This window comes from Argentina silus, assembly GCF_951799395.1.
Source record: "Argentina silus genome assembly, chromosome: 21".
NCBI lineage: Eukaryota > Metazoa > Chordata > Actinopteri > Argentiniformes > Argentinidae > Argentina > Argentina silus.
This window is the reverse complement of record NC_139675.1, coordinates 1,117,275-1,128,903: the sequence shown is the minus strand read 5'-3', so window position 1 is coordinate 1,128,903 and position 11,629 is coordinate 1,117,275. Positions and strand designations below refer to the sequence as shown.

The 11,629-nt window shown below is 44.6% G+C and overlaps 1 protein-coding gene across 1 annotated transcript in view; it reads right to left on the bottom strand.

The window, feature by feature from the left end:
• Nucleotides 1-5,263: 5,263 nt before the first annotated feature.
• The window catches only part of LOC310820932 (protein WWC2-like), a gene marked incomplete at its 5' end in the record, with an annotated part of 82,724 nt that continues 76,358 nt past the window's right edge, over nt 5,264-11,629 (bottom strand). The window contains 7 exons of the mRNA XM_083692773.1: nt 5,264-6,318; nt 6,995-7,122; nt 7,313-7,561; nt 8,616-8,708; nt 9,937-10,104; nt 10,657-10,850; nt 10,899-10,957. Coding sequence (XP_083548899.1) covers nt 6,252-6,318; nt 6,995-7,122; nt 7,313-7,561; nt 8,616-8,708; nt 9,937-10,104; nt 10,657-10,850; nt 10,899-10,957 — 958 coding nt within the window. The 3' untranslated portion in view covers nt 5,264-6,251. The remainder of the gene's footprint in view (nt 6,319-6,994; nt 7,123-7,312; nt 7,562-8,615; nt 8,709-9,936; nt 10,105-10,656; nt 10,851-10,898; nt 10,958-11,629) is intronic.

The following is an 11,629-nucleotide window of genomic DNA, read 5'->3' as shown; positions in this document are numbered from 1 at the left end:
GACAAACACTGTGCCACAACCATCGGGCTTGCAAGCTGCGGACAAGGCTCGGACAAAAAAAAAGGAAAGTGTGAGGGATGTGAAGCTGTTTTTAAAATAAATAAAAATATATAGATATCTCTCTATCCACCTTCCTTTGGAAGGTTTAGGTGGTGGTAATTCTTGGTAAAAATGCTTCTTAGAAGAAGAATTTTATATATATATATATAAAATTCTTCTTCTAAGAAGCATCTTCACCAATAATTAGCCACCACCTAAACCTTCCAAAGGAAGGTCACTTGGAAACTGCTCAACTTACCTCATGGCCTCAGCTGGGCTTGCGGGACCTGTCCTTTACCATTACACCACTGGGACGCAAAGACATCACTCGCAGACACCTGCAAAAAAAAAAAAAGAAGTGCAACAACATCAGTAGCATGGACATTTCAAATAGCTATATTCTGCTCATGGGGCATGTTCCATGACGCCACCAACTCTGCAACTAAGGAACATGCAATACTTAACTTCTGTAGAATGAAGTCTTCCATGCACACAGCACCCCCTGCTGGTGTACCTCAAGGATATACAAGCACAGCAGGTGGCAGTAAACCACCAGTGTTGGCTGTATGGTACTTGGTGTCACTACCTATCTTCTGCCATAGACTAAAGATTCAAGGTACACCTGGGCTCTTCCTCCTCAGACCTCTCTATCCCCTAACACCCTACATTATCCCCTAACACTCTACATTACTGTTATCAAATGAATAAAGTTTCTTCCTTTCTCCAGCACTCTGACTGCTGATGGCACTTGTTCTCATCCAAGGTTTTACTTACGATGACTGACGTTGATTCACTTACTTAGACCACCGCACTTATTACAAACAGGGAAGACCCAATTATTGTGAATTTAACCAGCTGACCAGCAGCACAGGAACATTCCACTACATTATGGAAAAGCAGTGGGATCATCAGCGCCCTCATGTGGACAACTTCATAACATGCCACCTGGGTACACTGATACTGTAGCTACAAGGATGAAATTACACCTCCCAAACAATCTGGATAGAATAATAGGGTGACAAGTTTTGTTCCATGAATATGGCAGGAATACAATTACATCATTTCCGAACAACCTGAAGAATGGTTGAATTTCAGATAATTTCAGATATTATTCATTCAGGATTGATCTGAGCATTGGAGAATGACAAACTGACATGACATCTATCAGTTTCATTGATAACCAACACACCTGACTTTAATTTCCTTGATTGGGGAATGGCATTGTGGGTAGTCCGCCATCTTGTTGTTTAAGACCTATCCAGATGAATCCGATCTACTGCAACAATCACCAGGATAGAAACAGTTAGCAGATCTAGCACGAACATTGAGTCTTTTTTTTTGAGGCGTAAAAGCTATCAATACAAAAATCAGGATAAGAGCTGAAAAGTTAATCAAGGACTTAAGAGTAAAACCACTGTGTAAAATAAACCGAACTCTCACATTCACCTCCGACTTGTTTAGCTATCCTGGTGGGAGGGGCTTATATCTTCTCTTTAGCCAATGCCTGTTGAGATACACTCGTCGACAATCAACTGTTTCAGGTGTGAGGGGTAAGGGCATGAATATGGAACATAAAATATATTAAATGTATAGAAAATATCAATTTATCTTGTTTATAGCCCCTTTGTCTTTGTTTATCTTTTGGAATAAACAGAATAAAACAAATATCACACTTGATTTCCTTTGTACTGTTTTTGATAACTTTTTACATTCTCCAAGAAGAATGTTACTCACTCCGCTTAGGGGAGCTAGTCTCCCCCAGGGAGAAGAAGGGATTGAGTAAAGGTGAGACAAAGGTGAGGCAGTTTACAGACAGGTTTGTCCACTAGATGGAGCTGAAAATTGGTTATTGGTTAATACAGACAGACACGCTCTCACCTAATTAATCCCGCTCATCGCCATGGTGATGAAGCTGTGGTTGTGCAGAGGACGCCGTCCCCTTCTCTTCTTCACACTGGAACATGTCTGTGGGAGAGAGACAGTCAGTGAGAGGACATGGGTACTGAGGACTGAGGAGTGTGTAGCTGTGTGTGTGTGTGTGTGGGAGGAGTGACGGCTCCTGGCCTACCGGGGCACAGTTCCCGTTCTTCAACAACACACAGGTGGATGTTGCAGTGCAGGAACACGTCCGAGGATTTGCCAGAGAAGTGGAACATGTTGAAGGAGAAGTGGAACATGTTGAAGGAGAAGCGGGTGGCGGAGGGGCTGGTTTATTATTATTAGAGTAGTGGAGGTGTGACTGTACCTGTGAAGTGTAGCTTGAACCCAGGGAACTCTCCCTCCCTCCCTCCCCCCCTCCCTCCCTCCCTCCCTCCCCATCAGAGCCCATGTGAAGACATGGCATCAAACATATTTATAAAAGGTATAAATCAGTATATTACAATAATTACATTATACGTGTGTTCTGTGTGACTCAGTAGGTATAGCAATGCTTAGGTCATGGATTTGATTCCTACGTTATATCCACTCACGAGCCCCCCTTTATTACAACACTACACTAATACTGGGTAATACTCCCTTTATTACAACACTACACTAATACTGGGTAATACTCCCTTTATTAGAACACTGTACTAATACTGGGTAGGGCCTCCCTTTATTAGAACACTGTACTAATACTGGGTAATACTCCCTTTATTACAACACTACACTAATACTGGGTAATACTCCCTTTATTACAACACTATACTAATACTGGGTAATACTCCCTTTATTACAACACTATACTAATACTGGGTAGGGCCTCCCTTTATTAGAACACTGTACTAATACTGGGTAATACTCCCTTTATTACAACACTATACTAATACTGGGTAGGGCCTCCCTTTATTACAACACTATACTAATACTGGGTAATACTCCCTTTATTACAACACTATACTAATACTGCGTAATACTCCCTTTATTACAATACCATACAAATACAATTTTCATAATTTTGGTTCTATACGCCACCAGAATGGATTTGTGATGAAACTATCAAGATGCAATTGAAGTGCAGACTTTCAGCTTTAATTCAAGGGGGTTGAACAAAAATATTGTGTGAAACGTTTAGCAATTGCATCCATTTATATACACAGTCCCCTATTTTCAGGAGCTCAAATGTAATTGGACAAATTAACAATCATAAATAAAATGTTAATTTTTAATACTTTAATCCTTTGCAGGCAATGACTGCCTGAAGTCTGGAACCCATGGACATCACCACATGCTGGGTTTCCTCCTTTGTGATGCTTTGCTAGGCCTTTACTGCAGCTGTCTTCAGTTGTTGTTTGTTCGTGGGTCTTTCTGCCTTTAGTTTTGTCTTCAGCAGGTGAAATGCATGCTCGATCAGGTGATTGACTTCCTCCATTGCAGAATATTCCACTTCTTTGCCTTAAAAAAAACTCCTGGGTTGCTTTCGCAGTATGTTTTGGGTCATTGTCCATCTGTACTGTGAAGCGCCGTCCAATTAACTTTGCTGAATTTGGCTGAATCTGAACACAGTATATCCCTAAACACTTCAGAATTAATTCGGCTGCTTCTGTCTTCTGTCACATCATCAATAAACACTAGTGACCCAGTGCCATTGGAAGCCATGCATGCCCATGCCATCACACTGCCTCCACTGTGTTTTATAGATGATGTGGTATGCTTCGGACCATGAGCAGTTCCAAGCCTTCTTCATACTTTTTTCTTCCCTTCATTCTGGTACAGGTTGATCTTAGTTTCATCTGTCCAAAGAATGCTGTTCCAGAACTGGGCTTTAGATGTTTTTTTTGGCAAAGTCTAATCTGGCCTTTCTATTCTTGAGGCTTATGAATGGTTTGCACCTTGTGGTGAACCCTCTGTATTTGCTCTCGTGAAGTCTTCTCTTTATGGTAGACTTAGATAATGACATGCTGACCTCCTGGAGAGTGTTCTTCACTTGGCTGGATGTTGTGAAGGGTTTGTCTTTACCATGTGAAGGATCCTGCGATCATCCACCACTGTTGTCTTCCGTGGACATTCAGGGCTTTTTGTGTTGCTGAGCTCACCAGTGTGTTTTTTTTCTCTCAGAATGTATCAAACTGTTGATTTGGCAACTCCTAATGTTGCCGCTACTTCTCTGATTTTTAAAAAGAAATTGCAGCGGAAGGATGGCCTATTTCACTTGCATTGAGAGCTCCTTTGACCGCATGTTGTGCGTTCACAGCAACAGCTTCCAAATGCAAATGCCACACTTGGAATCAACTCAGACCTTTTACCTGGTTAACTGATAAAGACATAACAAAGGAATAGCCCACACCTGTCCATGAAACTGCTTTTGGTCCCTTGAAAAAGAGGGGGCTACATATTAAAGAGCTGTAATTCCTAAACCCTTCCTCCAATTTGGATGTGAATACCCTCAAATTAAAGCTGAGTGTACACTTTAAGTCCATATTCATTATATAACTGTAACTTGAATATGTTTTGGTAAACAGCTAAAATAACAAAAATTGTGTCAGAGTCCAAATATATATGGACCGATGTGTATATGTTATCTGGTTAATATTTGTGATGTGTGATTGTGTCTGTTGTTGTTGTTGCCATGAAAGCAGAATACAACTGTTTTTTAAATCTTAATTTCAAAGGAGTCACATCAGTCGGTCATCCCAAGGATCCCAGCTAGCTTTTACCTTACTGTGTTGGTGACTGACTGAATTCACTTTTCTAAACCTCTTACCAAGTTTTACACAAAACGACCCCAAATTGTGTCTAATCTTGTCTATCACCCGGTGAAAAAAACAGAGGCAGTAAAAATGTATCCATTCGCAGGGTGTTAATTAAAAAGTCCAGAGGAGAATGTACAAAACCAAACATAAATAATACAGAAACAAATAAATACACAGAAAATAAACTACAGCTTTTTGTTGCCTACCCAGAATGCAAGCTGATGTTGCCATCGTCATTGTTGTGAACCAGTATTTTCTGGATAAAACGAACACATTTGATTGGAAGTGCAGCGTTAAAGGGTCCAGTTGAGACAGCATACTGTAGTTGGGGTAAATCGTAGATATACAAAGGATTATGATAACACACGTACCGGGTACTGACAGATCAATCTGTTCTGGAGCTATTGGCTGTTCGAAAGGCAAGTTAAAAGGCAAAGCTAAATAAGAGTGCTTGTTCTCTGCGGTGTACAGCAAAAACAAAGAAAGAAAGAAAACATCCTAAAAGAAAACCACAATGGGTCTTATACTGAGGAAAGAAGAGCAGAAATTCATTTAAGAACATAATAAATATAATTACTTGAGGATTACACACATTATCATACAAAAACAGAGGTATACTGAATACATGGTTTATGTCAACGATAACAACAAAATGTGTGATTTTTTTAAGAACACTGAAGATGATTGGGTGACATGATGTGTTATGCGTTTTGTGTTGTTCTCGTCCAGAAACCTGTTAAATACCGTTCACAGAGACTAACAAGGGGACAGAGGGGTCGCAGTGTTTTTGTTCATCTTATGAATAAATACTTCCAACGGTGCAGGTGGTGAGAAAAAGCTCTTATGAAATAAAGTTCCAGAGAGAGCGACAGGAAACATCAACAGTGGGGGAAACAAAATGCAGTCGTAAGAATTTTCCTTTCAGGAGGCAAAACATGACAAGAAACCGGATCAGTGCAGCGTCACAGAGGAAAGGGGAGGGGCCGTTACATTCACAAGGGTTCTGTTTGTTCTGACTGAGAGAAGCAGCAGAGCACCAGCTTTGGACAGCAGACACACTGTAGGTTGCCTTCTCACACACACACACACACACACACACACACACACACACACACACACACACACACACACACACAACACACACACACACACACACACACACCACCCTCACCTGCTGTTCCATCACACGACACTAGAGAGAGACAGACACATGTAAAGCAGCAGACATCCTGTTACTGTTGTCCATCCCCCTGTCCACACACACACACACACACACACACACACACACACACACACACACACTTTACAAAACTGTACAGACATGTCATTAGCCGAGGTACCAAAAGACTCTACTTTGGTTTTCTTCAACAAAAGAAAGGCATTATTTTCTTTTTTAACAAGATAGTATTCAGTTACAATGCATCATACAAACACATCACCTATAGTGTACAACTATTTGATTTTCATTCAAGGTAACTAAACTATTAAAATAATCTGCTATAAAAGTTGGAAAAAATACTTCATTGCTTCACTATTAAATCATACATCATCAGCCGGGAGAGATGGTACATTGATCTTTGCTTGTGTAAAGTAGGCCATCTTTTCCCTGTGGACGAAGTGGAAAGGGAGGGAGAGAGGGAGGGAGGGGAGAGAGAGAGAGAGTGAGTTAACAGAACAATCACAGACTCTGTGAAGCTCTTAAGGACTGATGCTGAAGCGTTTTTATTTGATTAAATTAATTTCCGGGGTAAAAAATGGTCTGATCTTCCAGATCAATGACCCCCCCCCCCCCCCCCCCCCTCACCCCAGCCCAGAACACCTATCTACAGCTGAATGAGCCGGTGGACGTCCAAAAGACATCGACTGTCGTCAATTCCTTTGATACATTGAAGCTTGGCGTAATTGAATGGCTCCACTCTGTAGAGCTCCCTGCCAGGAGTTTAAACGGCCATGACATACAAGTACACAACATGGCAGGGAGCCCGTGGCCCATCAACCCCCCTGTCAGAGGGACCGAGCGGGTGACCAGCTGCACCGTTCCACTTAACAGTGCATTGGCTGATTAACGTTAGCTTCATAGTGGCCCCAGACACCGGTGCATTACCTATCTGTTCATCAGAATTGCCCAAGAGTGGGATAATACTATTTTCTGATTAACTCATTTATTATGCTGCATAATAAATACTTCACAAATACTTTATTTTACCTGGTAAGCTAATTTAACAGTGAATTCTTTCTTTTGGCTTCTTTGTTGTTGTCGGGCACCTGTGTGGACGCCTCACCTGAAAGACTGGACCTGCAGGGGGACCTTGTGGCTCTGCTGACGGAGTCGGCACACATCTTTGGAGGCCTTCCTCATCAGCTTCCCTGCCCGCTGCTCCTGCCGCTTCTGCTCCTTGGTCTGCTCCGCCTAGGAGAGGGGGAGAGAGGGAAGGAGGGAGGGAGAGAGGGGAGGAGAGAGAGAGAGAGGGGAGGAGAGAGAGAGGGTTAGTGAGTAAGGTTAAAGAGAGAGAGAATCCCATGAAAGAGCTCATCGTTTGGATTTGGGTTTGGCTGTTGCAACGTCTGATGCGTGTGTGTGTGTCCTGCCGCGTGCGTGCCTGTCTCTCAGCCTGCTCCAGCAGCCTGTGGAAGCGCTGGTCGTGCAGCAGGTCCCCGGGCAGCGCCGCCTCGCCCCGAGCCTTCAGGGCCTCCAGCCGGGCCCGCAGGTCCCTCAGCGCCTGCAGCTCCTGGTTCAGACGGCTCTGCCGGGTCCGCCACGCCTGCAGGGCCAGCTCCAGGTCCAGGGACGTCCGGGCCGGCGCCTCCCCCCCCCCACGCCGCCGCACCCCCGCCGGCTGACACAGCGTCTGGAGGGGAGAGAGGAGGGGGGGGGGAGGAGGAGGACGAGGGGAGGAGGGGGAGGAGGAGGCCATGAATCCAATCCAGTTCAGTGGATAATCTCTGAACATCTCACATCAACACTGCCAACACTTCCAGAGCGTCTTCACCCACCAACTGTAGAACTCCAGAACCCTCGCCACCGAGAGAGCCACGTGTTCTATGTGGTGTTTACCTAGCAACAACACTCTGATTGGCTACAAAATGAAGCACCATCATGTTTGTATTTCTGGTGAGTGATGTCACCCTCGGCGCTCTGGAATGTGGACAGTTTGGGGCGACTTCATTCCCTGAACGTTTCCACTACCTCTGTAAATTAACTACGAGGGTAAAAACAGTCATTGCTTTATTACTTTATTAGATTGTATTGTTGATTTATTGTTTATTGTTATTGAACGAGGACCTAAATTCAACAAGCATTTCACTCTGTCACTCAACCGCTGTCTGCGATGGACGTGACTAATAACATCTGATTGAGTTCAACACCAACCGTAGTACTGACGGTGTATTCACCCTCAGGGCTGATTGAGTTAACACCAACCGTAGTACTGACGGTGTATTCACCCTCAGGCTGATTGAGTTAACACCAACCGTGGTACTGACGGTGTATTCACCCTCAGGCTGATTGAGTTAACACCAACCGTGGTACTGACGGTGTATTCACCCTCAGGGCTGATTGAGTTAACACCAACCGTGGTACTGACGGTGTATTCACCCTCAGGCTGATTGAGTTAACACCAACCGTAGTACTGACGGTGTATTCACCCTCAGGGCTGATTGAGTTAACACCAACCGTGGTACTGACGGTGTATTCACCCTCAGGGCTGATTGAGTTAACACCAACCGTAGTACTGACGGTGTATTCACCCTCAGGGCTGATTGAGTTAACACCAACCGTAGTACTGACGGTGTATTCACCCTCAGGGCTGATTGAGTTAACACCAACCGTAGTACTGACGGTGTATTCACCCTCAGGCTGATTGAGTTAACACCAACCGTAGTACTGACGGTGTATTCACTCACCCTCTTCACCCTCAGGCTGCGTCTTTCTGAGGCGTTGCGGACGAAGGCGCATTTCTTGGACAAGGTGGAGCTGTCGCTGTCACTCCGGTTCAACTGGGGGAGAGGAGAGGAAGAAGAAAAGAGGGAAGAATGAAAGAGAGGAAGCAGGGGTCGTCTTGAGGGAGTCATATTTCAGTCCACCAGCAGAGGGCGATCAGTGGGAATCCTGGCTTCAGGAGACCCGCAGGTGGCAGTAATACCTGTGAGACGGACTGCTCTGAGGCTGCTGTTTCGCTATATAACACCTGTTATAACACCTGTGCGTGCATGAGCGAGCTGTTGTGTGCTATTTAGATGGAGGACGAGCACAAACGCGCGCACACACACACACAGACACGTACAGACAGACAGACAGACACACACACACACAGACAGAGACACGCACACACAGACACGCACACACAGACAGACACGTACAGACACACACACAGACACAGACAGACACAGATAGACAGACACACACAGACATGTACAGACAGACACACATACAGACAGACAGACAGACACAAACACACAGACACGTGCACACACAGACACGTACAGACACACACACAGACACACAGTTAGAAACTGTAAGGTCATGACCCCTTCTCTACCACAAGAAGACACCAATCAGTGAACTTGTGGTGGGACCTCCCGCTGGCCTTGATAAGGACCTCCTCCTCTATGGTTCCTGTGTCTCCAGATTCCTCCTGAATGTGTGTGTGTCTTCTGACTGACCAGCAGTTCATTTCTGTTTGATTCTATTGGATTGATTTCTTTCTATCGACGTTGATATTCTGATGATGTATTCTGATATTGAAACTGTGACCTGATCTCTGATTTCTTCTGTTACTTCTGATGAAGTAGGCCTGTGTTTGGTCAGTCATTGTTTGAAGTATGTAGGCATCTTAAACGCATGTGATCTATGCTAGATTTATGATGGATTTATTATTTAAAGTGTATATATATATATATATATATATATATATATATATGATTGTTGTACAAGATATATTTAGTTTGTTTCTTGTTTGTATTCAGAACCATGGCAACCAAGATCCACAATATTCCTGTTCATCTAATTAGACAAAATAAATGGACTATGGATTGCAACCCTTGTTTCCTGGTGGTGTGTGGCTCCAGTTAGAACCCTTAATCCATAACACACACACACACACACACACACACACGCTCGTATGCGCACACACACACACACACACACACACACACACGCTCGTATGCGCACGCACGCACGCACACACACACACACACACACACAGACACACACACACACACTCACCCTGCAGATGTACTGGTTGCGCTCCCCGGGGGAGAAGGTCTGGGAGCGCATGATCATGCTGTTGCGGACGAAGCCCCTCTGGGGACGCGGCCCCAGGCTGCCTCTGTCTTTGGGTCTCACTGCTGCCCCCTGCTGGCTGCCCACCTCCGTGTTCGTCCCCTTGTCCACCTGAAGCACATCACAGCCACAGACACAGACACAGTACAAGCATCAGTTAGGAACAACCACAGACACAGTACAAGCATCAGTTAGGAACAGCCACAGACACAGTACAAGCATCAGTTAGGAACAGCCACAGACACAGTACAAGCATCAGTTAGGAACAACCACAGACACAGTACAAGCATCAGTTAGGAACAGCCACAGACACAGTACAAGCATCAGTCAGTAACAGCCACAGACACAGTACAAGCATCAGTCAGTAACAGCCACAGACACAGTACAAGCATCAGACAAAAGAAAACATCCTTGATTACAGGACTCGTCTAAATCAACTCCGCTCCACTAAGTTGATTACCATGTTAAGAAAATAATAAGTATATAAATAAATAACAACAACAGTAGTTATTTAGTACCTAGTAGATATAGTAGATATATATATTTGTAATAACTGTTAAAACGAATAAAACAAACCAAGTATTTAGGTCCTCTGATGAGGGGGGGTGGTGGATAATAATAATAATAACAATAATGTTTAATAGGAACACAAGACGCCCTTACCAGCATGGGTCCTTCATTTGACCGGGGGACTCTCTCTTCATGCCTCCTCTCCACCACCTCCTCCTCCTCCTCCTCCTCCTCCTCCTTCTCCTCCTCTTCCTCCCAAGCCTGCTCTTCTCCACACCGCCCCCCGTCCTCTTCCTCCTCCTCCCTCTCTTCCCCTCCATACAGACGCTCGGTGCTAACACACTCGTCTGTCTCTGCAGAGTCTTTCCTCCTCTCCTCCTCCTCCTCCTCCTCCTCCTCCTCCTCCTTCCCTCCCAGGGTCAGCTGAGGGCTGTCCTCTCCCAGCATGGTCAGCCTGTAACAATCAATCAACACATTATCCCTTTAACAAGTATGTTCTATTTACCTATTCTACGTCATGTGTATGAGTGGGACAGGAGGGTGTTAGGGTTTGTCTACAGTAGTGTGTTCGGGTGTGTGTACAGTAGTGTGTTAGTGTGTTAGTATGTTAGTGTGTGTGTGTGTGTGTATAGAAGTGTGTTAGTATGTTAGAGTGTGTGTGTGTGTGTGTACAGCAGTCAGTTAGTGTGTGTGTACAGGAGTGTGTTAGTGTGTGTGTGTACAGGAGTGTGTTAGTGTGTGTGTGTGTGTGTGTGTACAGGAGTGTGTTAGTGTGTGTGTGTACAGGAGTGTGTTAGTGTGTGTGTGTACAGGAGTGTGTTGGTGTGTGTGTGTATAGAAGTGTGTTAGTATGTTAGAGTGTGTGTGTGTGTGTGTACAGCAGTCAGTTAGTGTGTGTGTACAGGAGTGTGTTAGTGTGTGTGTGTACAGGAGTGTGTTAGTGTGTGTGTACAGGAGTGTATTAGTGTGTGTGTGTGTGTGTGTGTGTGTGTGTGTGTGTACAGGAGTGTGTTAGTGTGTGTGTGTACAGGAGTGTGTTGGTGTGTGCACAGGAGTGTGTTAGTGTGTGTGACAGGAGTGTGTTGGTGTGTGTGTGCCAGGAGTGTGTTGGTGTGTGTGACAGGAG